Source organism: Phragmites australis, chromosome 22 (genome assembly GCF_958298935.1).
Source record: "Phragmites australis chromosome 22, lpPhrAust1.1, whole genome shotgun sequence".
In the NCBI taxonomy this organism is placed as follows: Eukaryota; Viridiplantae; Streptophyta; class Magnoliopsida; order Poales; family Poaceae; genus Phragmites; species Phragmites australis.
The window spans coordinates 15889311-15914530 of record NC_084942.1 but is presented as its reverse complement, the minus strand read 5'-3'; the positions used below and the strand labels follow the sequence as shown (position 1 = coordinate 15914530).

At 49.3% G+C, this 25220-nt stretch overlaps 2 protein-coding genes across 2 annotated transcripts; one reads left to right on the top strand and one right to left on the bottom strand.

Moving 5' to 3' along the window:
* The first annotated feature begins 19848 nt into the window (after positions 1 to 19848).
* On the top strand, positions 19849 to 21994 carry LOC133904263 (uncharacterized). Its single transcript, XM_062345720.1, has 4 exons — positions 19849 to 19972; positions 20435 to 20552; positions 20638 to 20790; positions 21621 to 21994. The coding sequence occupies exons 1-4, from the start codon at positions 19965 to 19967 to the stop codon at positions 21762 to 21764; spliced, it is 423 nt and encodes a 140-aa protein (XP_062201704.1). The 5' UTR covers positions 19849 to 19964; the 3' UTR covers positions 21765 to 21994.
* Positions 21995 to 22234: 240 nt separating this feature from the next.
* On the bottom strand, positions 22235 to 24908 carry LOC133905398 (myosin-binding protein 7-like). Its single transcript, XM_062347156.1, has 3 exons — positions 23643 to 24908; positions 22707 to 22753; positions 22235 to 22624 (listed from the first exon to the last, which is right to left on the bottom strand). Exons 1-3 carry the CDS (start codon positions 24906 to 24908, stop codon positions 22519 to 22521), a joined length of 1419 nt encoding a protein of 472 aa, XP_062203140.1. The 3' UTR covers positions 22235 to 22518.
* Between the last annotated feature and the right edge of the window lie 312 nt (positions 24909 to 25220).

The window sequence follows — 25220 nt, the reverse complement described above, 5'->3', positions numbered from 1 at the left end:
CAACTGCATTTTCGAGCAACCAACAATATGGCGGAATACGAGGGCCTCATCGCTGGCCTCCGTGCAGTGGTAGGTCTCGGGATCCGGCAACTGCTCTTGAAGGGAGACTCCCAGCTGGTGATCAACCAAGTATTAAAGGAATACTAGTGTGCAGACCCACAGATGGCAATGTACGTGGCGGAAGTCAGGAGGCTGGAGCGGCACTTTGATGGCCTGGAGCTGCGAAAAATACCTCGCCGCGACAACGCTCTGACCGATGACCTCTCCCGCCTGGCCTCTGCCCGGGCGCTCGTCCCAGCCGGAGCCTTTGAAGAAAGGCTTACATGGCCATCCGTCCTACGTGCCGACCAGGATGAAGGGGAACCCTCGAGCCTAGTTGAGGGAACCTAGGTAGCACCCTCAATGGGAGGTCCCGTCAGGGTGCCACCGCCCGGTGAGTACGCTGCGCTTGCCGGTGGTTCTCAAGATGCCTCGTGGATCGACAAGATCCGAGGGTACTTGAAAGAAAACATCCTTCCCGATGATGATGCCTCTGCGGAGAGGATTGCACGGTAGTCCAAACGCTATGCCATAGTAGATGGGGATCTCTACTGGCGCGGCATGGATGGTGTCCTCCTGAAATGCATCACCCGGGCAGAAGGCAGTCAGCTCCTCACTGAGATCCATGAGGGCGAGTGCGGTGGCCATGCATCGTTCCGTACACTGGTCGGGAAGGCCTTTCGGCAAGGCTTCTACTGGCCTACAGCCCTCCAGGACGCTTCTGAGTTGGTTCGGCGCTGTAGGGCGTGCCAGTTCCACGCAAAGCAGATTCACCAGCCAGCTCAGGCTCTCCATACCATCCCCCTATCTTGGCCCTTCGCGGTCTGGGGGCTGGACATCTTGGGTCCATTCCCCCGAGCAATCGGGGGCTATGAGTACCTCTACGTCGCCATCGACAAGTTCACCAAGTGCCCAGAGGCGGTCCCAGTTGTCAAGGTTACCAAGAACATGGCAATCCAATTCATCCGCGGTATCACAAGTCTCTTCGGTGTCCCGAACAGAATCATCACCGATAATGGCACCCAGTTCACAAGTGCCCTATTCGGGGAATACTGCGAGGACCTCGGGATCAAGCTTTGCTTCGCCTCCATCACTCATCCTCGGAGCAATGGGCAAGCCGAGCGTGCGAATGCCGAGATACAGAAGGGGCTCAAAACCCGAACCTACGATGTGCTGGCAAAGCATGGGAAAGGGTGGATCGACGAGCTGCCTGCTGCGTTATGGGCCAACCGGACCACGTCAAGCCGGGCCACCGGGGAGACGCCGTTCTTCCTTGTATACGGTGCCGAGGGTCCTCCCCTTCTAGCTCATGCTTGGCTCCCCTCGGGTGAATGCGTACACAGAAGGCAAACAGGAACAGCGAAGATGCAACGACGTCGATCACTTGGAGGAGCGTCGGCGATGAGCCACTGTCGGAGGGTTAACTCCTGTCGCAGGGATCCTGAGGGACCCCTTTTTAGAGATTCGGCTGGGGGGATCATCCTGAATATGTTCACCGGAGAAATAAATGTGTATGAATGCGATGGCCGGTGGGGTGGAATGATCTAATGCGGAACGGAGTAAATACGCTGGTGTTTAGACAGGTTCAGGCCGCATGGAGGCGTAACACCCTACTCCTGTATGGATACTATAAATGTCTTGAGAATGTCCCTCAAGGATGTTGCTAGTTACAAGAATGTTTATCTATCTTAGAGCCTGGGGCTCCTTGTTCTTCAGTCTGCGGGTATCTGCTGGCTTTGGGTGCTCTCGATCTTCTCTTCGCTAACTCAAAAACTTCTTCAGAAAAAACCTCTCCCTGCCTCCTCTGCCTGCCCCTGTGTCCGTGCTGCCGGCGGCTTTAAATACCCGCCGGCAGTAGCGTGCCCTGAACGGGAGGGGGGCACGAGTTCCGAGACACCATAAATAGAAGGGGCATCATCATAGCCTCTGTGCGAAGTGACTGGGGGTGGAAAATGCATCCCACGCCCGGTCATCCGTCACCATAAATGCACTGGCAATAGGCGCTGTGGAGAGGGCCCACCGAGCAGCCGCAGAGCGGCCCGGCTTGCTCGCCCTGTCTTGTTCTCCTGCCACAGCAGCGCGGCAGATGAAACGTCTCGGCCCTTACGATGTTATCCCGAGAACGGCTGGATGGCACGGGATGGGACCCGTGCATTCAATGACCCCACGCCCTTCTGCCAGAATGTGGCAGGAACTGACACAGAGCGTGGCGGGAGCAGTTGGGCATGACAGACCACGCGCGCTCTTTAAATACGGCCTTGGGCCTTTGACTAGCTGGCACCTCATCAGTGGGCCCCTCTGGGGCCACTGTCGGGGGGCTCTCTGAGTCGTCGGGGAACCGAGTGCTCGGGGGTCACTGCTCACCTCCCCGAGCACTCTCTCCCGAGAATGCCCTTTCTTGATCCTCGGGGAACCGAGTGCTCAGGGGTACTGTTCACCTCCCCGACACTCTCTCCCGGACACGCTTGTACGGATCCACGGGGGACCGAGTGCTCGGGGGCCGCTGCACGCAACCCCGAGCACTCTCTCCCGGAGCTTCCTTCTGTGGGTCCTCGGGGTACTTGGATGCCCAGGGGGGCACCGCTTGTGGCCCCGGGCACATTTCTCCCGGTACTTAGCTTTCCTGATCGTCGGGGGACTCGGGTGCTCGGGGGCCACCGTACACCTTCCCGAGCACTTTCTTCCCGGCACTTAGACTTTGTAGATCATCGGGGAACTTGGGTACTCAGGGACCACTGACTGTGGCCCCGAGCGCCCTCTCTTGGGACTTAATCTTTTTTACCTCGCGGAGGAGACTTCATGGGATGGCGCCATGTGGCGGATTGCTAGCCTGGCCTCGGGATTCGGGGACCCCCGGTTCCTGATTCACCGACAGCCACCGTTTGAGCCACCAGATAACAGCAGAGCCTGCAGCGCCACCATCAGCGCCACATCCGGGCCCGGTCACTCTAAGTTGGAGATCTAGTTCTCTGACACACCCAGACACGTGAAGGAAAGAATAAACTGTCCCCCAGGTGGGAAGGCCTCTTCATCGTGACCAGTGCCCCGCAACAAGGCTCGTTTCGGCTGGCCACAGAGGACGGGCAGCCTCTCCCAAACGCATGGAACATCGAGCATCTGCGCAAATTTTATCCATAAGTCGGCATGTTTGTGCTCAGGCCAACCAGAACAGGGGCTGTCCCCCTGCCCGAATTGGTCGGGGGCTACCACCAACCATGTAAGTTAGCACTTGCTATTTATTTTTCGTCACTTCTGTATAAATCATCAATATACTCTTTCCGAGTTTTTCCTCTGGAATCCATATCTTTAATCTGTTTGGTGATATGCTCAATTTGTGCAAGAAAAACATGCTCTCATTTTTCCCGCTGATAAAAACGGATCCCAGTCGGTATGCACGCAGGTAGTGACTGCTGACTTAAGTCTGTTGTGGTAGGCTGTGGTGCCCGGTTGCATGGCAGTACCCCGAGCACTACCGAACCTCTGAGGTTCTCGGGTAATCCTACCGCTCGAACATGAGTGGTTGGGACCGCCAAGACCCCAGAGGCGGGCTGTCGGTGCTCGACCTAGTCAGTCCTACCCTGGGTACCACCGAACCATTGGACCTCTTGGTTATGCCTCTGTCTGTACACTTCGCCGGTCCAGGTATTCGAGAGGTCTCGGGTAAAAAACGAGAGCAGTCTATAATGAGTACCGCACTAACAGAGCACACCAAGCAAAGAATCTTTGCCTATTTTTCAAGCTTACAGATCAATGCTCGAGAACCAAGCAGCCCGACTACAAGGGCCTTAGTGCCCGGGGCGCTGCTCGAGCCTCTAGGGTCCTCGGGCAATCCTACCGCTTGGACATGAGTGGTCGGGAACGCCTAGGCCCCAGGTTCTATTACCGGGTTTGCAGTGCTCGGGTGCTAAAAGGATGTCCTGGGGGCTTAGGCGCTCTAAAGGAGGGAACCCATGTACCCGGGCGTCCCGAGCTCAGGACATCTACCCTTCCCTGGCCCGGTCGGCCGGAAGGCTGACAGCTACCTGGTGAGTTACTAAAGTTATATGAATTTCCTTTCATATATACGCAATAAACTATTGTTCCCAAGTTATCCTCGGGACCCTCACATGCTAATCTGTTCGGCGAGATGGTCTCCTCGCGCACAAAACCCCGCCCACGTGTTCGATTTTCCAGAATGACAAAAACAGTCAGTGTACCGTACAGGCGGCGATGGCTGACCTATGTCCTTTATTGTGGTCGTGGTGCCCGGCTGGCTTGGCAGTATCCCGAGCACTACTTAGCCCCTGGGGTTCTCAGGTAATCCTACCGCTCGAACATGAGTGGTCGGGACTGCCTAGACCTCAGGGGCGGGCTATCGGTGCTCGGCCTAGTCCGTCCTACCCCGGACACCACCAAACCGTGGGGACTCTTGGTCGCATTTCTGCCAGCATGCGTCTCCGGTCTATTTGCTTGAGAGGTCGCAGGGTGAAAGGTGTCACTGGTCATGGCGTGCACCGTGCAAGGTGGACTTGTCTCCTGAGCAAAGAAGATCGTGTCTGTGTCTCTTTGACTCAGCTGTTGCGGACTCACGAGGGCTTGGGGCTGGACGCTCGGGTGGTCCCACTACTCGAACGATGAGTGGTCGAGGCAACCTAACTTCCCGGGGGAAGATTGCCAGGCTTGACCCAGCCAGTGCCTCTCTGGACATCAAGCAAAAAGCAAACAATATAAAGAACAAGTATAAAGCGGAGTTTCGATCCCAAGAGCGGTTTCTATTATATTAAAAGGAACCGTTCAGGATGGGATCACTCCCATATTTACAACATTCCAAAAAAAACCCTAACTATTTACAGGCTCAGGAGGACGAGAGGACGTGTCGCTGCTACTGTCGCTACTCGGGCCCGGCTCCCGCACAAAACATTCAGCCACCTCGGTGGCGACGTCGCAGATGGCTTCCCGGGCGGCGGCTTCCTCTGCCTCAACCACGCCCTGCAGGGCTGGCTCCAGCGGGAAGGTGGGGTCTCAGCTGCGGTAGCAGGCGAGAACGTGCTCGGCCACTCCTTGGGCCAGTGCACGCCCCTCCTGGGTCGCCAGCTTCTGGACAGCAGCAGGAAGGGCCTCAAGGCGTCGGGAGATCTCTGCGAACCCGAGGGTGATGTGGCTTATCATCTCCTTGTCCAGCGACTAGTCACCCACAGACACGCGCCCAAGCCCAGCTGCCTCCACGGAGTCTCGTGCCTGCTAAAGGATGTCCTGCACCATCAGCTTCACGTTCGTCCACTCTGAGAGGACGATCTCGAGCTCGTCCTCGGCATTCTTCAGCCGGGCCTCGAGGCTGGTGCTGTCGCCGGCACTGATAGGGACGCCCCTCGCGGTCGGGATCTCCCGATGTTGGGCGGCCACCTTGGTCTGGGCTCGCTTCAGCTGCTCGGCCCGAGCCATGACTGCCTGCTCTTGGGCAGCCAGGTCGGCCTCCCGCTTGGCGACCAGCTCCTCCCGGATGGTGAGCACTGATGATGCCAAGTCGGCATCCGCCTCCCGCCGCACGATCTGCTGCTCCCGAGAGTCAAGCACCAGCGACGTTATGTTGACATCTGTCTCGTGCAGCGTGACCTGCTCCTCCCGGCGGAGGACGTCGGCGCGGCCGCGCTCGAGCTTGTCGTTCTAATGGGACAGGTCCTCCTAGGCAGACCGCAAGGCCTCCTCCCTTTTGCTAGCCGCCTCCTCCCGAGAAACCACCTGCTGCTCACGAGCGAGCAGCTCTGCGGCGCGCCTCCTTGACACCTGGTCGTGCTTCGCCGTGGCGGCTCGCCTTCTCCTGCGCAGCGACGGCCTCGTCGCGGGCCTCCTCCAGTGCCTCCCACTCCTCGGCCACCTCGCGCATGGACTTCTCATAGGCCACGTGGGCCGAGGCAATGTGGGTCTCCAGCAGCTTTTGGGCCTCCTCTAGCCGACCCCTCTCATCGACTAGGGCGGCATGCACTTGTTTGAGCTCGGACCGCTCTGCCGTAACGGCCGCTTCAAGCTGCCCGATGACCTCCCGGGCGCTTCCCAGCACCTCCGGGAGGGGTTCCGGGGCCTGGCTAGAAGATGGCCGGGAGCTGGGTCCCCTGTGAGCCCTCTCTGCAGAGGCGCTCGGGGACCCCGACGGCAGCCGCGCCGGCACCACCCTTGTCGCGACCACCTCCCCTGCGGCCATTCACTCCTTCCTCAGAGGGCTCGGGGCAGGGTCAGCCGGGGCACTCTACTCGGGACCGGCCAGGGCTCTTGGCTTAAAGCTGGCTGGAGCCCTCGGCTCGGGGTCCGCCGGTGCGCTCGGTCCAGGGACCAGGGCTGGCCTCGGTTGCTTCGGGGGCTTCTGGCCTCCTGCAAAGTCCTTGGACGGCCTGAAATGAAAACGGGTTAGTAACTAGCCAAAATCTGGGCAAAATGTGCTCGAGACAGAAAGGGAGTTTACGTGGTTTTGGGCCTGCGGTACCGCCATCGGGACTGCGGGATCCAGAAATCTGGGCTCTGCAGCTTCGGCTCAGGCCCGGGCTCTGCCCTCCTCCTTTTCGGGGGACGACTCTGGCCCTCGGGCCATCGTGGGTCGGCTCAGCGGCTTCCCCAGAGCCTGCCTCCGAAGGCTGGTCGGTCCGGCTGCCAGCCGTTGCACCGCCAGCCGGGCTCTGGCCGCCGGGTTGTCGCGCCCTTGATCCAGCCTCCGCCCAGGAGTCCGCTCCTGAAGACTGGCCGCCTCAGCCATTGTCACGGAGGTGACGGCGATGAGGATGAGGATGGATGAGGGACGTACGCCCGAGGACACTTCCCCTTGTCGCCTCGGGTCAACGGCCTGCTGTCTTTGGAGGCGGCGCCCCACCCTCTGTTGTCATCCACCCAAGGGATGTGTATGGTCCCGGGGTCCCGGTGCTCTGGACGGTCCACCAGTCCCTGGGTGTCGAAGGCCGGCATTGATGCCTGCTGAGCCGCCCGGCCTGGGTCTGCGCAAAGCGCTAGCTCCTCGTGTGGCAGGATCGCCCGGGTGAGGTCGTCGACGCCGGTCACGACCTTCAGCAGGGTCGCCAGGGCCCCCTTGTCGAGGTCCCCCTCCTCGCCGATGCAGGTCCTTGTCAAGTCGCCCAGACCGGTGTACATCCAGGCGAAGCAGGCACGCTCCCATAGAGGGACCAGACGGCGAGGTAAGCCCCACCCGGCGCAGGTCTTCAATGCGGTTCAGCACTGGGCACATGCGGTCATCCTCCGCAGGGGCCGCCTCCCAGATCGGCCTGTGGGGCTCCCCAGCGTTTGGGGTAGCGAGAGGCGGTCATCGGGACTAACGTCGATGTAGACCCAGTACCGGTGCCAGTCGTCCCATTTGCCGCGTAACACCTGCGGGATGTAGACGTCGCCGAGTCCCTCCTGCAGGTGGAAGTTGCAGTAGCCGACAACCTCCACCTCGTCGGATCCCTTCTTCTTCCCGGCTGCTCGAAGGATGAAGAAGTGCCGGAAGAGAGCGACCGACGGCGGCACTCCCACGAACATCTCGCAGAAGTGGGTGAAGATCGCCAGGATGACCACCTAGTTTAGACTCAGGTGGGCCAGCTGGAGGCCGAACGTGTCCAGCATTTGCAGAAGGAACGTCGAGAACGACAGCACCAGCCCGGCGGTGACGAAAGACATGAAGATCATGATCCGTCCCGGCTTGCGCATGGAGGGTGAAAAGTTGGCCGGCGTCACCACTAACGCCTCCCACTGACCAGCGGGGACCATCAACTTGCAGACCTTCTCTGCCCCCTCCTCATTCATGAGGTGGGACTTCGGCGGGATGTTGTTGGTGCTTGACGCGTCCTAGTGTACGCTTCCTGCCCTCGGCATTTTTGGGGGGTGGGGAGTGTGCTGGAAGAGGCTGGAAGCAAGGTGCACCATGGGCTAAAGAGAGAGCTCCCGGTGCGCAAGGAAGACAAAGGCAGAGGATGGCAACCGCAAGAATGGCATGGGGAGTAAAAGTTCATTGCCCCTCTCCTTTTTATATCGTGGGGAATTCAAACAACACATTCCTCGGCGCAATTTGTGAGGTGCATCTCCCTCGATCCGTGTGGTTGCCAGGCGCACCACCCTCCATTCGTGCGGTTGCCACGCGCGCCTCCCGCCTCGTTATCACTCCCCTCGGAAGTCGGAAGGGCACGCGTCCTTTCGGTTTTCCACCTGGGCCGTACCAAGAGCCTGGGCCAAAAAGACTGCAAAGACCGCAAGATTTTGGCGCCTGACGACAAGCCATGTGGCACCGATGCTGTGATAGGTCTCGAAGAAATAGGGCCCCATCCGCAGTCTCTGGGCCATCGCCTGCCGATGGGCCCAGGGGCTGCTGTCGGTGACATGGGAACCAGGGGTCCCCGAGTCCCGAGGCCAGGACAGCAGAATGCCACGTGGCGCCTTCCCTCGGGGACCATCTCCCCGAGGCCCGAGACCCAGTTCCGGAAGAGGGTGCTCGAGGCCATGAACAGTGGTCCCCGAGTACCCGTAGTTCCCCGAGGACCCGAGAAGACACAGCTCCAAGAGAGGGCGCTCAATGCCATGTACAGTGGTCCCCGAGTACCCATAGTTCCCCGAGGACCCGAGAAGACATAGTTCCAGGAAGGGTGCTCAGGGCCATAAACAGTGGTCCCCGAGTACCCGGAGTTCCTCGAAGACCAGGAAGAGATATATCCGGGAGAGGGCTCTCGGGGCCATGAACAGTAGTCCCCGAGCACCCAGAGTTCCTTGAGGACCTGAGAAGCCCCTTGCCGGTGGACCCCACAAGGGCTCAGCGGTGAGGTGTCAATTGGTGAGAGGCCCGATGCTGCATTTAAGAGGGAGTGTGGCCTGTCACTTTCAACCACTCCCCCCCCCACGCCTGTCGTCAGTCCCTGCCACCGCCTGGCAGGAAGGCGTGGGGACATTTAATGCGGCGGGTCCCATCACACGTCACCCTGCGGGGCCCATAAGGGGAACAGCTCAGAGATATCATTGCTGGGCTCGAGGCATATCACCTGCCGCCTGCTTTGTCAGACCTGCTCTGACCGGGTGGGCATGCAGGGTTGCTCGACGGCTGTCCGGTAGGCCCCCCCACTGCACCTGCTAAAAGTTGGCGTAATGGGTGACAGGACCAGCCGAGGGCGCATTTTCAACCCCCTGTAACATCAAACTGCAGCCCCATGATGGTTGCTTTCCATTTATGGCTCATGGGAACTCGTGCCCTCCTTTCTGGACACGCCAAGCCTCCCCCAACAGGATAAAAGGGGGGGTGCACTTCGGAGAAGGATAAGCTGAGGTAGAAGTCTTAACACGCCTGAACAAGTTTCGGACGAGCACAACACACAAGTCTGAGAAGCAGAGCAGAGGTTCACCAAGCTCGAAGCAAGACCGAAGCTCTAGACTTAGACAAAAAATCTTATAATACAGAGATCCAGAGAGAGGCATTCCCAGAGCATTAATAGCATACACACAGGAGTAGGGTATTACGCTCCGTGTGGCCCGAACCTATCTAAAATCCCTCGAGCATTTACTCCCACTAGCAGCTGATCATCCGTCCCACCTACATCTCACATACACGCATTAAATCCACGTACGAGATAGATTCAGAATCATCCCCCCGGTCGAATCTCAAAGGGGGTCCCTCAGGATCCCCGCTTGAGGAGTTCATCCTCCGACAGCAGGGGTCGATGATTTTGAGGCAATAGACTAGGCAGTGGCATACCTCGAGGACTTCCTCATGTCAGGTTCTATAAACAATTTAGAGAAATGGATGCCTTTCTTAGCTCGGGTCCTACACACGAGGTGCTAGGGCCATCCCAGGTAGGCGGCACACTACCGATACCGATGATGCAATATTCACAAGATGAGCACGTGATGCCTGCTCCAACTGGCTGCTCGATGTGGACGATGGCTCCGCCAAACCCTCTAATATACTCATCACATCACATGAGAGTGCGGGGAAGCAAGGTGCTAAAGCCTGGGTCGCTAGGGGGGTCATCCCAAAGGAGCACATATTTAGGGAGTAGATTGTAACACATACTATTGACATTTTATTTATTCTACTTTGTTTTCATAGTCCATACGATTCCATTTCCCAACTATAGTACTCTACCAGCATCGCAAGAGATGAATCTAAGCAAACGTCATATCCAAATAGTCATTCGAAATAACTACACAATAACAAAAAAAGGAAACAACCTTGTCGATTTTCTTTAGAACAACCTCTTCTATATGACTAATTCAATAATATTTTTGTTAATCAATTTACAAACTACAAACTTACTAATGTCAAAATTGTGATATTATATCTTACTAGGGTTTCATGGATTCCTGGAGGAACCACCACCTTGGAGTGTCACACTGGTATGAGCGCTTGTTTTGCTTGTGTGATAACCGAGCCCAGATGTCAATGTCCTTTGACGTGGAGACCTTTGGTAGGAGGTTCTTTATGTGTCCCAGAATTGACCTTCATTTCATGGTGTGTTCCGTTTTCCCACTCTTTCGCACCTACCAATTCCATATTTTGAACTACACTCCTAACGGCAAGTTTATCAACCACAACTTTGTCACTTCAAGCAATGGATCGACGTGGTGCGGTCGTCGTATGATGGGGAATGGATTAGAGAGGCCAAAACCAAACATGAGTACAAGATTAGAATGAAAGGAACACGTTAAAGCCAAGAGGCACGTCAGGAGTGGGAACAGGAACGCAAACAACAGGCTGAGGAGCTTCAAAGGCAGGAAGAGGAAAACTTCTTCTGGGAGAACATTTTAAGGAGGCAAGAGGCCGAACTTCAGAGACATGAGGAACTACTTAAAGAAGAAGAGGAGCATGAAGTAGCACATGAGAGAAGGGAGAAATATCCATGTTCCATGCAGTAGAATCCTTGTTCTATCCTCGACATTGTAATATTTAAAACCATGTACCACAAACTTTGTAATAACTGTAGATGTTTACCTATGCGAATAAAAATATCAGCTTCTAATCTCCTCTTCATGTCACTTAAATTTCTCAAAATATTTTGATTCCTTGGAAAATATGCAATTTTCAAGGAGCTATAGTGATGAGCCCGTGGCTCCTTCAGATGTGATCAATACCGCCAATAATCCTCAAATCATACAAGGTCCAATTACAAGAGCACGTGCACGACAATTAGACCACCAAGTGAACTCATTCCTTGCTGTTCATGCTTCCTTGGATGGGTTATTACTAAATTCTTATGATGTTTTATTGCTTAGAAACGTGGAAGAAGAACCACAAACTTACCCGGACGTCGCACCTCGAAGTCCAAGTCTACTCGGACTCGAGGCTGAGCTCTAGTCGTGGTCGTGGTTGTGGTTGAGTTCCAAGATAGCACATCAGTAAAAACGGGTATAACTCTCTCATACAAAGTCTGTTTTAGGCAATCTTGGACATTTTGGAAAGGTTACGATGAGACCTTTCCAATGTATATGAGCTAGACCAAATATCTCTTATAGTTTAGTTATAGTCAAAGAAATAAGGTGTTGCACCACCGTTTTGGGTCTTGTTAGGTCTTGTAACCGTGTCAGGGTCGAAGTCCAAGTTGTGCATGCCTCTTTCCATGGCTACACAACCCTAGGTCGACCTCCTCACGTCCCTCCTATATATATACAGTAGCCGTCATAGTTTAGGCTCAGGTTTAGTTTAGATTATTCTGTTTTAGACAGTTTCGTCGTTTATTGGTTTGTTGAACCCCAACTCGAGTACTTCATTGGTAATTAGCAATATTCGGATTGCATCTATCTGTTATTGCTTGTGTTCTCAACTCGCCTGTAGGAAAAGCCTTCTTGGAGAGGTCAACCGTATCTTAGCACGGTTGATAATCACAGAGTAGTGGTGTAGTTGTTACGAGGGTTCTCGATATGTTCTGTTCGGAGCGTTTGGATCATCAACGTCGAAGCTCCACAAATTGACTTATCACATTACCTTTCGGAAGATCGAGCAAACGCGTATCAATTGGTATCAGAGCCTCGGTTGCCTGTTAGGTAATCTCAGTTATCCCATTTGTTTCATCATTTTCCATTACTTAGAGTCTAGAAAATTGTCCCACAAAAATATTTAGATCTTAGTTTTTTCGCTGTCCAAATCACTTTGTGGCTTCACAATTTTTTTTTCAGTATTTGCGTTGTTGAGTTTGAGTCCATCGTCAGTGTCTTTGTTGCTGGTCGAGTCATCGTGATCTAGTTTTTAGAGTCGAGTCTTGCTGTTTAGTCGTTTTGTATCTCGGTCTGCCCTTGTCTGCAATAGCGAAGATTGTGTCTCTAGTCAAGTCGACCATCAAGTCTTGTTCGACCACTAGTCGCTTCAACCATCTACTCGAGTTCGATCACTAGTCGAGTTGACCATCTACTCGGGTTCGACCACTAGTCGCTTCAACCATCTACTCGAGTTTGACCACTAGTCGAGTCGACCATTTACTCGGGTTCGACCACTAGTCGCTTCGACCACCCACTCGGGTTCCGACCAGACACTCTGACCACCCACTCGTTCCGACCAGTCATTCCGAGCACCCACTCGGAGTCCCGACCACTCACTCGAGGTCCCGACCAATCACTCCAACCACCTAGTCAGAATAGCCAAAGTTCAGAGAGAGAGAGAGAGAGTATTATGGACTTTTATACCCCTACTCTCTAGAAAAAGTTTGTGACCCACATACTTCACTGGTCTTAGAAAATGTAGTAGAAGAGTTTTTGAGTTTGTGTCATATTTGCAAAAAAAAAGAAAAAGAAAAGAAAAGAAAAGCAAGCAATAAGCAAAGAGTGCCAAAAAAAGCAAAGAGTGCAAAAAAGGAGAGAGAATTCAAAAGAAAAGGAGGAGAATCAGTTGCATTGCGAATTTTGTTCCATTGTGCTTGTGTCTGTTATAGTATTCGGTTTGCTTGAGCTAGTTCTAGGAACGTGTTTGGGCCAGCAACTGTGACAAGTACTGTGGACTTTTATTCAGCTTTGCTAATTTGATTTCAATTATTGTCATTCCTTGCTACTAAATATTGCCTGTCCAAGCTACACCTTCTCTCGATCAGAACGGTTTCTCCCCATGCAACTACCTCACTCGCACCCAATAAGGTATCATGAACCAGCCACGGTTGTGCCAACTGTGGTGATAGGTAAGAACACTTGCAAGAGCGTGGTAAATGCTTGAGAGTGTGTGACTCCACCTCCACCACCAAGTAGTCGATAGGGATAATTTATCTTTCGTTGTTTTCTATCTTTGACTAACCATGACAGGAGAAGCATCGGATGCGAAAAAGTGTATTTTGGGGGAAGAACTCACAACGTTGTTGGATGATCATCGACAAACTATTAATGACAACATCAACAAGAAGCTTGCAGGAACCAATACCGCATTACAACTCAATGAAAGCATTGCAATGCTCGATACACATTTTGATCGATTGGTTAATCTGCCACCGAACAATGGTCGAGTGGATCCTCATGGTGCATCCTATGAACAAGAGGAGTCCATCGCGTATGATGAAATTTTTAGGCAAGAACATGACGCCTTTGATGAACGATAAAGGAACCGATTGAACTTCAACCGTCAAGGTATTAGAGGTAATAATTTTCAACAACATAACTCACGTATTAATGATGATCCATTTGCTAAGGTTAAATTTACTATACCATCTTTTGAGGGTGCTTATGATGCTAAAAGGTATTTATATTGGGAGATGACAGTAGAACAGAAGTTTAATGCTCACTTAGCTCCAGAAATGCATAGAGTTAGGCAAGCCACTAGTGAATTTAAAAATTTTGCAATCATCTGGTGGAATAGGGTATGCATTGACGGATTAGCTCCTACTACTTGGAATGCTTTAAAGGTTGCTGTGCGTAACAGATTTGTTCTACCCTCTTTTAAACGTGATTTGTGTAATAAACTGCAACGCATATACCAAAATGATAGATCCGTAGAAGAATATTACTAGGAGCTATAAATTAGTATATTGCGTTGTGATATTATTGAGGATGAAGAGGTTGCAATGGTACGTTTTTATGGAGGGTTAAGGCGTGAAATTCAGGACATAGTTGATTATAAAGAATACAATAGTATTCCTAGATTATTCCAACTTGCATGTCTGGCAGAAAAATAATTGCAGGGACGATAACAGAGGCTAAGGAGCAATTTTGCAAGCACGACCATTTCAAAATCAACACCATGATAAGTCAAAATAGCCCCACATTCAGCTACACAGTCTACTGCCCCCTTCTCGAGTAGGGCGCGTTCAGTAGTACCTTTGACACCGTCGCACACTCCTGAGGTAAGCAAATTCGTAAGTGCACAGGGACCAGCCAAGAACTCTTCTTCGGTTGCTTCTATAGGCTGATCAACCGGGATTGTATGCCACTGATGCAAGGGAATGGGCCATGTCATAAAAGATTGCCCAAGCAGCGAGCGTATATTGCAACAGAAGATGGTGGGTATGTAAATGCTAATGATATTGAGGATGAATATGCACTTGCAGCTAACCATACAGGTGATGAGGATGAACATGAGATGGATATCGATAATGAGGACAAATTGAGTACAATTTCTACAAAAAATTATAGGACACTCATTGTGCAGCGAGTGTTAACACTCAAATGGAGCAAGCAGAATAGCTACAATGGCACAATTTGTTTCAGATGTTCCTCATAGTCAAGTATTATCATGTTCGAGTCATTATTGATGGAGGAAGCTGCAACAACTTGGTAAGTTCAGATATGATCAAGAAGTTTGCCTTGCCGATAAGAAACCATCCTCACCCGTATCATATTCAATGGTTCAACAACAGTGGTAAGTTGAAGGTAATGCAAACAGTTGGGGTGCGTTTTTCTATTGGTTCATACCATGATTGTGCTGATTTTGATGTAGTTCACATGCAACCATGCTCTCTTTTGTTAGGAAGACCATGTGAGTTTGATACTGATGCAACACATCATGGTAGAAGTAATAAGTACACCCTTATGCATTAAGGAAAGAAAATAACTTCTCTACCTTTAATCCCTGCTGAAATTATAAAATGTGAACAAGAGATAGCTGAAAATAAGATAAAAGAGTTTGAGAATGAATCTGAAAATTAGTAAGTAGCGGAAAAGTTTTTCCACTCAAAAAGGAGAAAGCAACGACAACTTCTAAGTCCGATGGAATTAGACTAAAAGGGTGTGTTATGCTTGCTACTAAATCTGATCTTGCTGAAATTTACGCTAATGAGCTTCCATGCTATGCTTTGATATGCAGAGTTGCTTTAGTTTCACTCAAGAATATATCTAGCTCTTTGCCTCCTACTGTTGCTAACCTTTTGCAGGAGTTTGTGGACGTATTTCTAGCTGAAGTACCCCCAGGATTACCATCTATTCGAGGGATTGAACATCAAATTGATTTGATTCCGGGAGCAACTTCGCCAAACCGTGCTGCATATAGGACCAACCCGGAAGTAGGACCAACCTGGAAGAGACTAAGGAAATTCAGTGACAAGTCCAAGACCTTTTGGACCACGAGTATGGACGAGAAAGTCTTAGCCCATGTGCCGTTCCTGTTCTTTTGGTTCCTAAGAAAGATGGTAGTTGGCATATGTGTGTTGATTGTAGAGCCATCAATAATGTTATTATAAGATACCGTCACCCTATCCCTAGGTTAGATGATATGCTTGATGAGTTGAGTGATTCTATAATTTTTACTAAAATTGACTTGCGAAGTGGATACCACCAGATTAGAACGAAACTTGGAGATTAATGGAAGACTGCATTTAAAACTAAATTTGGCTTGTATGAGTGGTTAGTAATGCATTTTGGGTTAACTAATACACCTAGTACTTTCATGCGATTGATGAAAGAAGTTTTACGTGCTTTTATTGGGAGATTTGTGGTGGTTTACTTTGATGACATCTTGATTTACAACAAGTCATATGAACTACATTTTGATCCCTTACGTACTGTTTTTAACGTTTTGAGAGATACATGTTTGTTTGGTAATCTCGAAAAGTGCATCTTTTGCACGGATCGAGTCTCTTTTCTTGGCTATGTTGTTACTTCACATGGAATATAAGTGGATGAAGTAAAAACTGAAACCATAAAGAGCTGGCCAACACTTGAGACTGTTACTCAAGTGAGAAGCTTTTATAGTCTTGCGGGTTTCTATCAGTGATTTATGCGTGATTTCAGAACCATTGCTACTCCATTAAATGAATTGACAAAGAAAGGAGTGGTTTTCAAATGGGCACCAGCACAAGAAAAAGCATTCAAATTGTTGAAGAGAAACCAACCCATTCTCCTTTACTCCAACTCCCCGATTTTGGTAAGACCTTTGAACTAGAATGTGATGCTAGTGGGATTGAAATTAGGGGTGTGCTAATTCAATAAGGTAAACCTGTTGCTTATTTTAGTGAGAAATTAAGTGGACCAAGTCTGAATTATTTCACTTATGATAAAAAATTGTATGCTTTAGTTCGTGTGCTTGAAACCTGACAACATTATCTATAGCCCAAAAAAATTGTTATACATTCTGATCATGAATCGCTGAAACATATTAGAAGTCAAGCTAAACTAAATAAACGACATGCTAACTGGGTAGAATTTATTGAGTCATTTCCATATGTCATAAAACATAAGAAAGGAAAGGACAATGTGATTGCTGATGCGCTTTCTAGGCGTTATACCATGTTATCTCAACTTGATCATAAGATTTTTGGTTTAGAGACTATTAAGGACTTATATGTTGCTGATTTAGACTTTAAAGAAGTGCTTGAATATTGTAAAGAAGGGAAGACATGGAATAATATGTGCTGAATAAAGGATTGCTCTATCGTGCTAACAAGCTATACATTCCAGCTAGCTTCGTTTGTCTTTTATTATTACAGGAGGCACATGGAGGAGGATTGATGGCACATTTTGGAGCAAAGAAGACTGAAGATGTGCTGGCCGCCCACTTCTTTTGGCCAAAGTTGAGACGTGATGTCGAGCGCTATATTTTATGTTGCACCACTTGCAATAAAGCTAAGTCTCGTTTAAATCCACATGGTCTTTATATGCCTCTTCCTATTCCTAGTGCACCGTGGGAGGATATTTCCATGGATTTTGTTTTAGAACTGCCTAGGACAATGAGGGGAGGGATAGCATATTTGTAGTTATGGATCGATTATCTAAAATAGCACATTTTATACCTTGTCACAAAGGCGATAATGCTACCAGCATAGTTGATTTTTTTTCAAGAAAATTGTTCGACTATATGGAGTGTCCAATACTATTGTCTCGGACCGTGATGCCAAGTTTTTGAGTCACTTTTGGAGAACACTTTGGAATAAACTGGGGACGAAGCTACTATTTTCTACTACGTGTCATCCTCAAACTGATGGTCAAACAGAGGTCGTCAACCGCACATTATCGACCATGTTACGGGTAGTTCTAAAGAAAAATTTGAGGATATGGGAAGAGTGCTTACCACATATTGAACTTGCTTATAATAGGTCGGTACACTCCACCACCAAAGTAAGTCTGTTCCAGGTAGTGTATGAATTTAATCCCCATGCTCCTACTGATTTACTACCTTTGCCTACTTTTGAAAGACTTAATTTAGATGCTAAGAAACGTGCTGAATTTATTCTTAAGTTGCATGAAATAACTAAAAAGAATATAGAGAGCATGACTGAAAAGTATATGATTGTTGGAAGTAAAGGTAGGAAGAAAAATAAAATTTGAACTGGGTGATTTAGTTTGGTTGCATTTAAGGAACGATAGGTTTTTAGAACTAAGAAAATCAAAGTTGATGTCTAGAGCTGATAGACATTTAAGATAATTGAGAAAATCAATGACAATGCATATAAATTGGACCTACCTACTGATTTTGGGGTTAGTCCCACATTTAACATTTCAAATTTGAAGCCATATTTGGAAGAAGAAGATGAGCTTGAGTCGAGGACGACTCCGATTCAAGAGGGAAAGGATGATGAGCCCATGGCTCCTTCGGATACTATCAATACCGCCAATAATCCTCAAATCATACAAGGCCCAATTACAAGAGCACGTGCACGACAATTCGACCACCAGGTGAACTCGTTCCTTGCTGTCCATACTTCTTTGGATATGTTACTACTAAATTCTTGTGATGTTTTATTGCTTAGGAATGTGAGAGAAGCACCACAACCTTACCCGGATATCGCACCTCGAAGGCTAAGTCTACTCGAACTCGAGACTGAGCTCTAGTCATGGTCGAAGTTGTGATTATGGTCGAGTTCCAGGACAGTACGTTAGTAAAACGGGCATAACTCTCTCATAAGAACTGTTTTAGAAAATTTTGGACATTCTGGAAAGCTTACGATGAGCCCTTTCCAATGGATATGAGTTTGATAAAATACTCCTTATAGTTTAGTCAGAGTCAAAGAAATAAGGTGTTACATCACCGCTTTGGGCCTTGTTAGGTCTTGTAATCGTGTCAGGGTCGGAGTCCAAATTGTGCACGCCTCTTTCCACGGCTGCACAACCTTAGATCGACCTCCTCACGTCCCTCCTATATATACACAGTAGCCGTCGTAGTTTAGGCTCAGGTTTAGCTTAGATTATTCTATTTTAGACAGTTTTGTCGTTTATCGGTTTGTTGAACCCTAACTCAAGTACTTCATTGGTAATTAGCAATATTCATATTGCATCTACTTGTTCTTGCGTGTGTTCTCGATTCGCTTGTAAGAAAAGCCTTCTTGACGAGGTCAATAGCGTCTTGGCACGGTTGATAGCTACAGAGTAGTAGTATAGTGGTTGCGAGGGTTCTCGATCTGTTCTGTTCGGAGCTTTTGATCATCAACGTTGAAGCTCCACCAATTGACTTATCATATTACCTTTCGAAAGATCGAGCAAACGCGCATCATATAGTTAAAAAATATGGAAAAAACTACTGATCTTGCGCTGGGTGTACATGGCTAGGACTTGTCACCCGTTTAATGGGTGACAAGTACTGACCATGTCCACACTGGCATGCCATGTGGACCTATCGTCCGTTTAACGAGTGACATGTTTTATCGCCCGTTCAACGGTTAATGGGCGTAGATTGGTGTCTATTTTTAAAATGGGCGCACATTTTTTCTAATGTTGAAAATAAAAAATATAAGTGTGTGTTTAGTTTAAGGATAAGGTTGGATGAGATATGGTCATCCATGTTTCGTTGGATAGGACGATCTAATTTCTTATTTGATAGCATGAATAGGATTTTATCTAATTTTTTATATGTTTGGATGGATATAACTTGTATAGGGTTAGTCAAAATTTTGTAGGACCTACTTATCATATATTTAGTTTGTCATCAAAATATAATCATGCGAGATCTTGTTTTGTTGATTAAAATTGCAATGAATACAATGCTACAGTGAATCATATATCAGATAAATAGTTTAGAAGATAATAACATTTAAAACGTGCTACCAAAAAAGTACATTTATTCTAATCATTAAGGATAAACCTTATCTATAATATGGATGGATCCGTCCAGCGGTTTTTATAGATGAACTCATCCAACATCTCAACATCTAAGAAAAATATTCCCATTAAATGACTATTCTATTTAACCTACCCTCCAACTAAACACTTTTAAAAAGCTAGATAATCATCTCCTATCTGAAATATCCCTCCCCTACGTGAGGTAGTCAGGTGGCCCAGTAAATTACGTGGTGTCAACGCCGACATATTGGGCCGGACCTGGCTGGCACAAACTGCAAAGCGAATTCAAACCCATCTTTCGGCCCGGCCCGCTTATGCAGCCCAACCCAACCGTCCAGAAAGCCACGAAGGCCCATATCAAGCGTCGCCGAACCCACCCGCCCACTCCTCCAACCCTCTCTCTCAGCCCGCCCATCCTACATAAATTCCACCCATCTGATCGTCCTACGCCGCCCTCTCGCCGCCGCCGCTGCCGCCGCAGGTGCTCGAGCTCCTCGCCGCCCGCGGGCTCGCGCTGCCGCAGCGCAACCATGAAGATGTGAGTTTCCCATTCCGCCTCCTATCCCACTCGCATAGTCGCGGTGCTCGTTCGTTTCGTCAGATCCGTGGTAGCGGGCCTGTGGCTGTGACATACTACCGTTTAATTTGGCTGTAGGTGAAAGGCGAATCAGTGTCGAAACCCTTGTTTTCGCGTGCAGCTCCTTTGCTATTTGGACCACGTAGATTCATTTCAGTTGATGGCCAATTGTTAGCCTGTTGGATTTGTGCCTGCTGTTCTGTTATTTTGCTTAGGGATATACAGTAGAATTGTTTGCTAGTACGTTGTGGTACGCTTATTTGTCAGAGATGTTGGAGATTTTGAAGCGCGTCATGGTTTCCATGATGTTAGTTCATGGGGCATCCTGTTGCGAGCTCTAAATGTGTTGAATGTCTTGCGGTGCTTGTCAGCCATTGTGTGGTTTAAAGCTTGGAATAACCAGTGCCCATTGTTGTTGTGCAGAGAGAAAGCAAATGCGGGGGTCCTCACAAACTTCGAAGTTCTTGACTTCTTGCGATCAAGAGGTGCCAAAACCGACCCCATGGGATGTTTGGGGGCTGTTGCTGCATCAGAGTGTAAAGTGATTACTTACTCTTTTGCTGCTCTTTACCTGTCACTCATTTTTACTACTAAACCGGGCTAATATTCATCATCCTCTCACTTAGGTGTACGAGTACCTCTTAAAAACTCCCGCTTGCAACCAGACAAGGGAATCAATTTATGACTTTGTCAAGAGAAGTGAGAATTTCAAGCTTGCAGAGGCTGATAAGCTAAATGTGATCAACTGGAGACCATCCTCAGCTGCTGATGTTTATGCGGTTGTCATGTTAATCTTGCCGATAATTAGCATAATATTTTGAGTTTTACTATTATTCTTATTTAATGCAAGCTATTACAGTTAGAATTTTTGGTTCACCATGAAAGTGTCTTCCTGTGCTGCCTGCTACAGTGTCTGTTGTTTGTTTACTGTTGTCAGAAAAAAAGAGTTTGAAGTTCAGCATGCTGTGAGGGTAACTGGGCATTGTCTAGTTCAGGAGCCAAGGCTTATTTCTAAATGTAGAAGCGAATGATCTGGATTGCTTGCAATAGAGTAGATGTTCTACGAAATTTTGCTTTTCTGAATTAATGTGATGCTTGAAAGAGGCTCAAATACACTTTCTTTTTATAATGACTAAAGCGAAGCACTAACTTGTTCTTACATTCCGTATTTTATCTCATTGTAAGAATATACTGTATGACAATTATACTTGTTTCATATCCGACTTATCCATAAGTTGGATTTCTATCTTTTCATCCATAAATGTATCTCAAGGATATTTTGGGGTTTCCTTTCAATAATCGGCAGATAAAGGTAGTGTAGATAGCTGTGCACTTATGCATATGCAAAATATACATGTAGAATCTTTTGTGCATGCGTGTCAGGTATTAGGTAATTGTTCATTCCGAGAACCACTCACTAAACTTACATTAATCACACATGCAAGCTTCATGTCATCAGGGATCAAATTGATTGGGTTGTCTAGAGAATTTGATTGTTGTTCTCTGTTGGAACAACCCATTTACAAATAGGTGCAGAAATCTACTCAATTGTTTTGTCTTCATGTTAATGTTTTCTTATTAATCTATTTAGTTTCATCCTCAACTACAGATGATAGAAGAATGTGGGAGACGATTTTCGAGGGACGAACGAGGAGAAGCATGTGACGAAGACGAACGAGTCCAGGAATTTTTGGAGATAGTTAAGGAGGTTTTGCCACCACCCCCTCCAAAGGCAGAAGTGATGCGGGACTGAATGTGGTGTAAACTAACGTATTTGAGAGTCAGATTGTCAGCATGAAATAGAAATGTTAAATTCTGCTTGTATCCCTGTAGCTTATATGGTATATATGTTCTAGAGCAAAAGCTCTTAGAGATTTGGCAAAAGACCATCTTGTCTGAGAAGTGAGATATTCATGTTTGAAACGACAATTAACACCTGAGCCACCGAGGGAGTTCAAATTGATATGATCATGTCCCTTGTTCGATTGCTCTATTGTAGAATTGTGGAAATTTGCTATTCACAATTTAACATTTTGTCACAATGTGCTGCTGCAATGTACCTGATTTTTAGCTTTCGCATAAATCATATACCATCATCAATCATGTATATGCTGACAGGTTGAACAAGCCATTCAAATGGCAAAATCGAGCCCAAGAGTATTCTGCATTGAATTTTCATGAGCATGGATTCCATGAGATTCTGCAGTGAATTAACTTCTGGTGATTAAATTTCCATGAACACAATGTACAACGCTCCACTGGTATCCTACTCTGTACAAGCAATCCGTTCCATACCGATGGTGCAAAGAACATCAGAGTGAGAAAATACAAGGAAAGGTTGACACAAAAAGGAAAAAAAGAGGGGAAAATGGCTTCCATTTGTGAAAGCTACATTATCATACACAATCGATAGAAGAGCGTGAAAGCGACAACAATGCGCGAAAGCCACCTGTGTGTTTCACAAACAAATGAGCCTTACAAATTTGACTGAGCGGCTCATTTGGAAGTCAGATTCTCTTGGGAAGTCTCTGATGCCCGTGCCCTGCCCTGGGAGCCTTGTCCAGCAGCAGCAGCAGCAGCCCAACGTTGTTACCGCACTGGCCAATGGGGTACCTGCCAACCATCAGCAAAGAACAATGGTGAAAAGAGAGTTGTTGCGCAACAAGAGTAACAAAGATGTTGCGGATTAACTCACTTGATACGGGATGATTTCCGTCGCCACCAAACGATCAATGTAACCCACTGGAAGAGAATTAAAAGCAAGCCAATTAGCTCCTATTTTCAAGAAAATTCTGGTAGGAAGTAACCTTAAAATAGGATAATCAGAACTCAAATTTCAGGCGCTATTTTTTCTGAGGCAAACAACGGTGGAAGAGGTTCCCCACAAGGTCTTGCTGCTAATTTTGTTTTTATATGCTGGAGGCTTTTGGCAAAAAATTGGGCCTTCTAGATGCAATACTAGGGCTAAAATTGCTAGTTTGTTCAGAAATAGCAATTGGAACTGAACTAGTTGAATTGCAATATCACAGAAAGGTTACTTTATGATGCTCATCAACAATATGTACAAGATGAAAACAAGAAAGCAATGCCACAGTAGTCCATAAGTTCAGCAATGTAAGCAAATGAAACAACATAAGAAATGAAACAACTAGTAGTAAATAATAAGCATATAAGCTACATCCTATGCTCATCATCATCAAATGGGAGAGGATTGGAGCATACTAACAGGATCAATTACAGGCACCTCTCACAAATCTGAGCAACATTATGCAGGCACAACGAAAGTATCACATGTTCATAATCAGCATTCACCAACCTATCACCCTTCTCAGAAATAGATGTGTAAGCAGGATTTCACCATCAGCATACTCAGAAGAACACGATTACAAGTAAGCATATAAACAGCTTCATATTAACAGGAAGCAGTATAACTAACAATTCCGATTCAAATTCTAAGAAATTATGCTGATTCAGAACTGTTACTGTTTATGATGCACATTTGCAGCATATAAATACGGAAATTTATAATAGTTAATGCCACACTGCAATAGCTTTCCGCAATTAGAAGGCAATTAGGACACCAAGCAAGTTAGATAGAAATCTTGGGCATTTCTAGGATCACACGGATTACCTTGACCACTGCAGCAAAGAATGACGTCCTCTTCACCACCCTCCTCTGCATGAGCACCGGCGGGTACCGTGGCGGCCGCAGAGTGACGGTCATGGCCGACGCTGCGTTTCCCCCTTTGTAGAAGTGTTGCTGCGCCATGGGCACATCCGGTAGTGGTGGTGCGGCGGCCTCCCTGCAGAGCTTCTGCGCGATCTCCTTGAGCAGCACGACCTGCGCCTTCTCGGCTCCCATGGAGATGATAGCCTGCCGCATGGACTCCCGGTCTGCCTCCAGTGCTTGCATCCGCGAGCTGAGCCGGCGCACCTCCTCGTCCTCCGCCCATGGCGCGCCGCCACAGCAGTCGCTCTCCATAGGCGTGCCGCCGCAGCAGGAGCCCTCGGGCACCGCCAGGGGCGCGCCGCCGCCGTGGATGGCGTCGACGGTGTAGACCCGGTCGCTGGCGCCGCAGTCGTCGTCGGGGAATAACTCGCCATCGCAGAAGTCGAGGCTGTCGTCGGAGTAGGCGCGCGCATGGTGGGGGAAGGCGGAGCCTGGAGCGACGCGGATGATGGGCGTGGTGGTGGTGGCCGTCGGGGGCGCGCCGCGCTCGAGCATGTGGACGCGGTAGGAGAGGCGGGTGAGCTGGTCGCGCGGGGTCTGCGCGTCGAGCGCGTCGGCCTCGGACGCGGTGGGCGGGTGGTCGATGCAGCACCGCAGCGCCGGGTAGTAGCCGCCGGACGACGCCGCGGGCGACGGCGAGGCAGGCGGCCGCGGCGTGGCGCAGGGGGGCCGCGGGGTGGACGCCCCCGACGCGGCACCGGGGTGGTGGGGCGTCTGCTGGAGCGCGCGCAGCGCGGCCTCGCGCTTGGCGAGCGCCTCCTCGAGAGCGGCGAGCTCAGCGGCGTCGTGGGACATCTTCTCCTCGGTGTACCGGCGGAACTGGCGCGCCTCCATCATAGCCTCGGCCTTCTCCCGCTGCAGGCGCAGGATCATGGTCATGGCCTCGCTGGCGGCGCCTGCGGCCGCGCCGCGCTCCGCATCGAGCTCCACCTGAAGTTCCCTGAGCGTTTGGTGCTGCCGCGCCAGCGCCTCACGCAGCGCCGCGGCCTCGTCGCCGATCTCCACCCGCACCACCGCAGGGGGCGCCTCGGGCGGGGACCTCCTCTTCAGCGGCGGCCTCGAGGGCGACGCCAATGATATCAGCGGCGAGACGGAGGCCATTGCGGCCTGGGTGGGTTGGCCGCAGAGGGGGCAGAGAGGGGGAGGAGGGTCGCCGGCGTCGGCCATGGCGGGGGACGGCACGTGCGCATCTGCGGCGTGGGGAGGAGGCGCACGTGCGCGCGGGGGTGGGGGAGGTATAGAAATGGGGGTGGTGGGCCCGGGGGAGGAGGACGGACGCGCGGGAGGAGTTAATTTTTGGATTTCTCCATCGGTTTTGGACGGTTGGCTGCTGTTTTTAGGAGGGCAATGGTTTTTGGTCTGTTTAGTTGGAGAACAAGAAAAAAGAGATAAAAGAGAGTTAAAAATCAGGGTAAAAAATATTTTGAGTTTTTCATGAGTATGAATATCATTCCCTGGAATTAGTTGTGGACAAAAAAA

What these genes read in the sequence shown, in the direction of transcription:
- LOC133905398 (XM_062347156.1), bottom strand. Translation starts at nt 24,908, where the DNA reads ATGGCCGACGCCGGCGACCCTCCTCCCCCTCTCTGCCCCCTCTGCGGC. An exon ending in TCTTTGCTGCAGTGGTCAAG is followed by an intron (nt 22,754 to 23,642) that starts GTAATCCGTGTG and finishes ATTCTCTTCCAG; the next exon opens with TGGGTTACATTGATCGTTTG. An exon ending in CGGAAATCATCCCGTATCAA is followed by an intron (nt 22,625 to 22,706) that starts GTGAGTTAATCC and finishes GATGGTTGGCAG; the next exon opens with GTACCCCATTGGCCAGTGCG.
- LOC133904263 (XM_062345720.1), top strand. An exon ending in TTGCTGCATCAGAGTGTAAA is followed by an intron (nt 20,553 to 20,637) that starts GTGATTACTTAC and finishes CCTCTCACTTAG; the next exon opens with GTGTACGAGTACCTCTTAAA. An exon ending in CAGCTGCTGATGTTTATGCG is followed by an intron (nt 20,791 to 21,620) that starts GTTGTCATGTTA and finishes CCTCAACTACAG; the next exon opens with ATGATAGAAGAATGTGGGAG.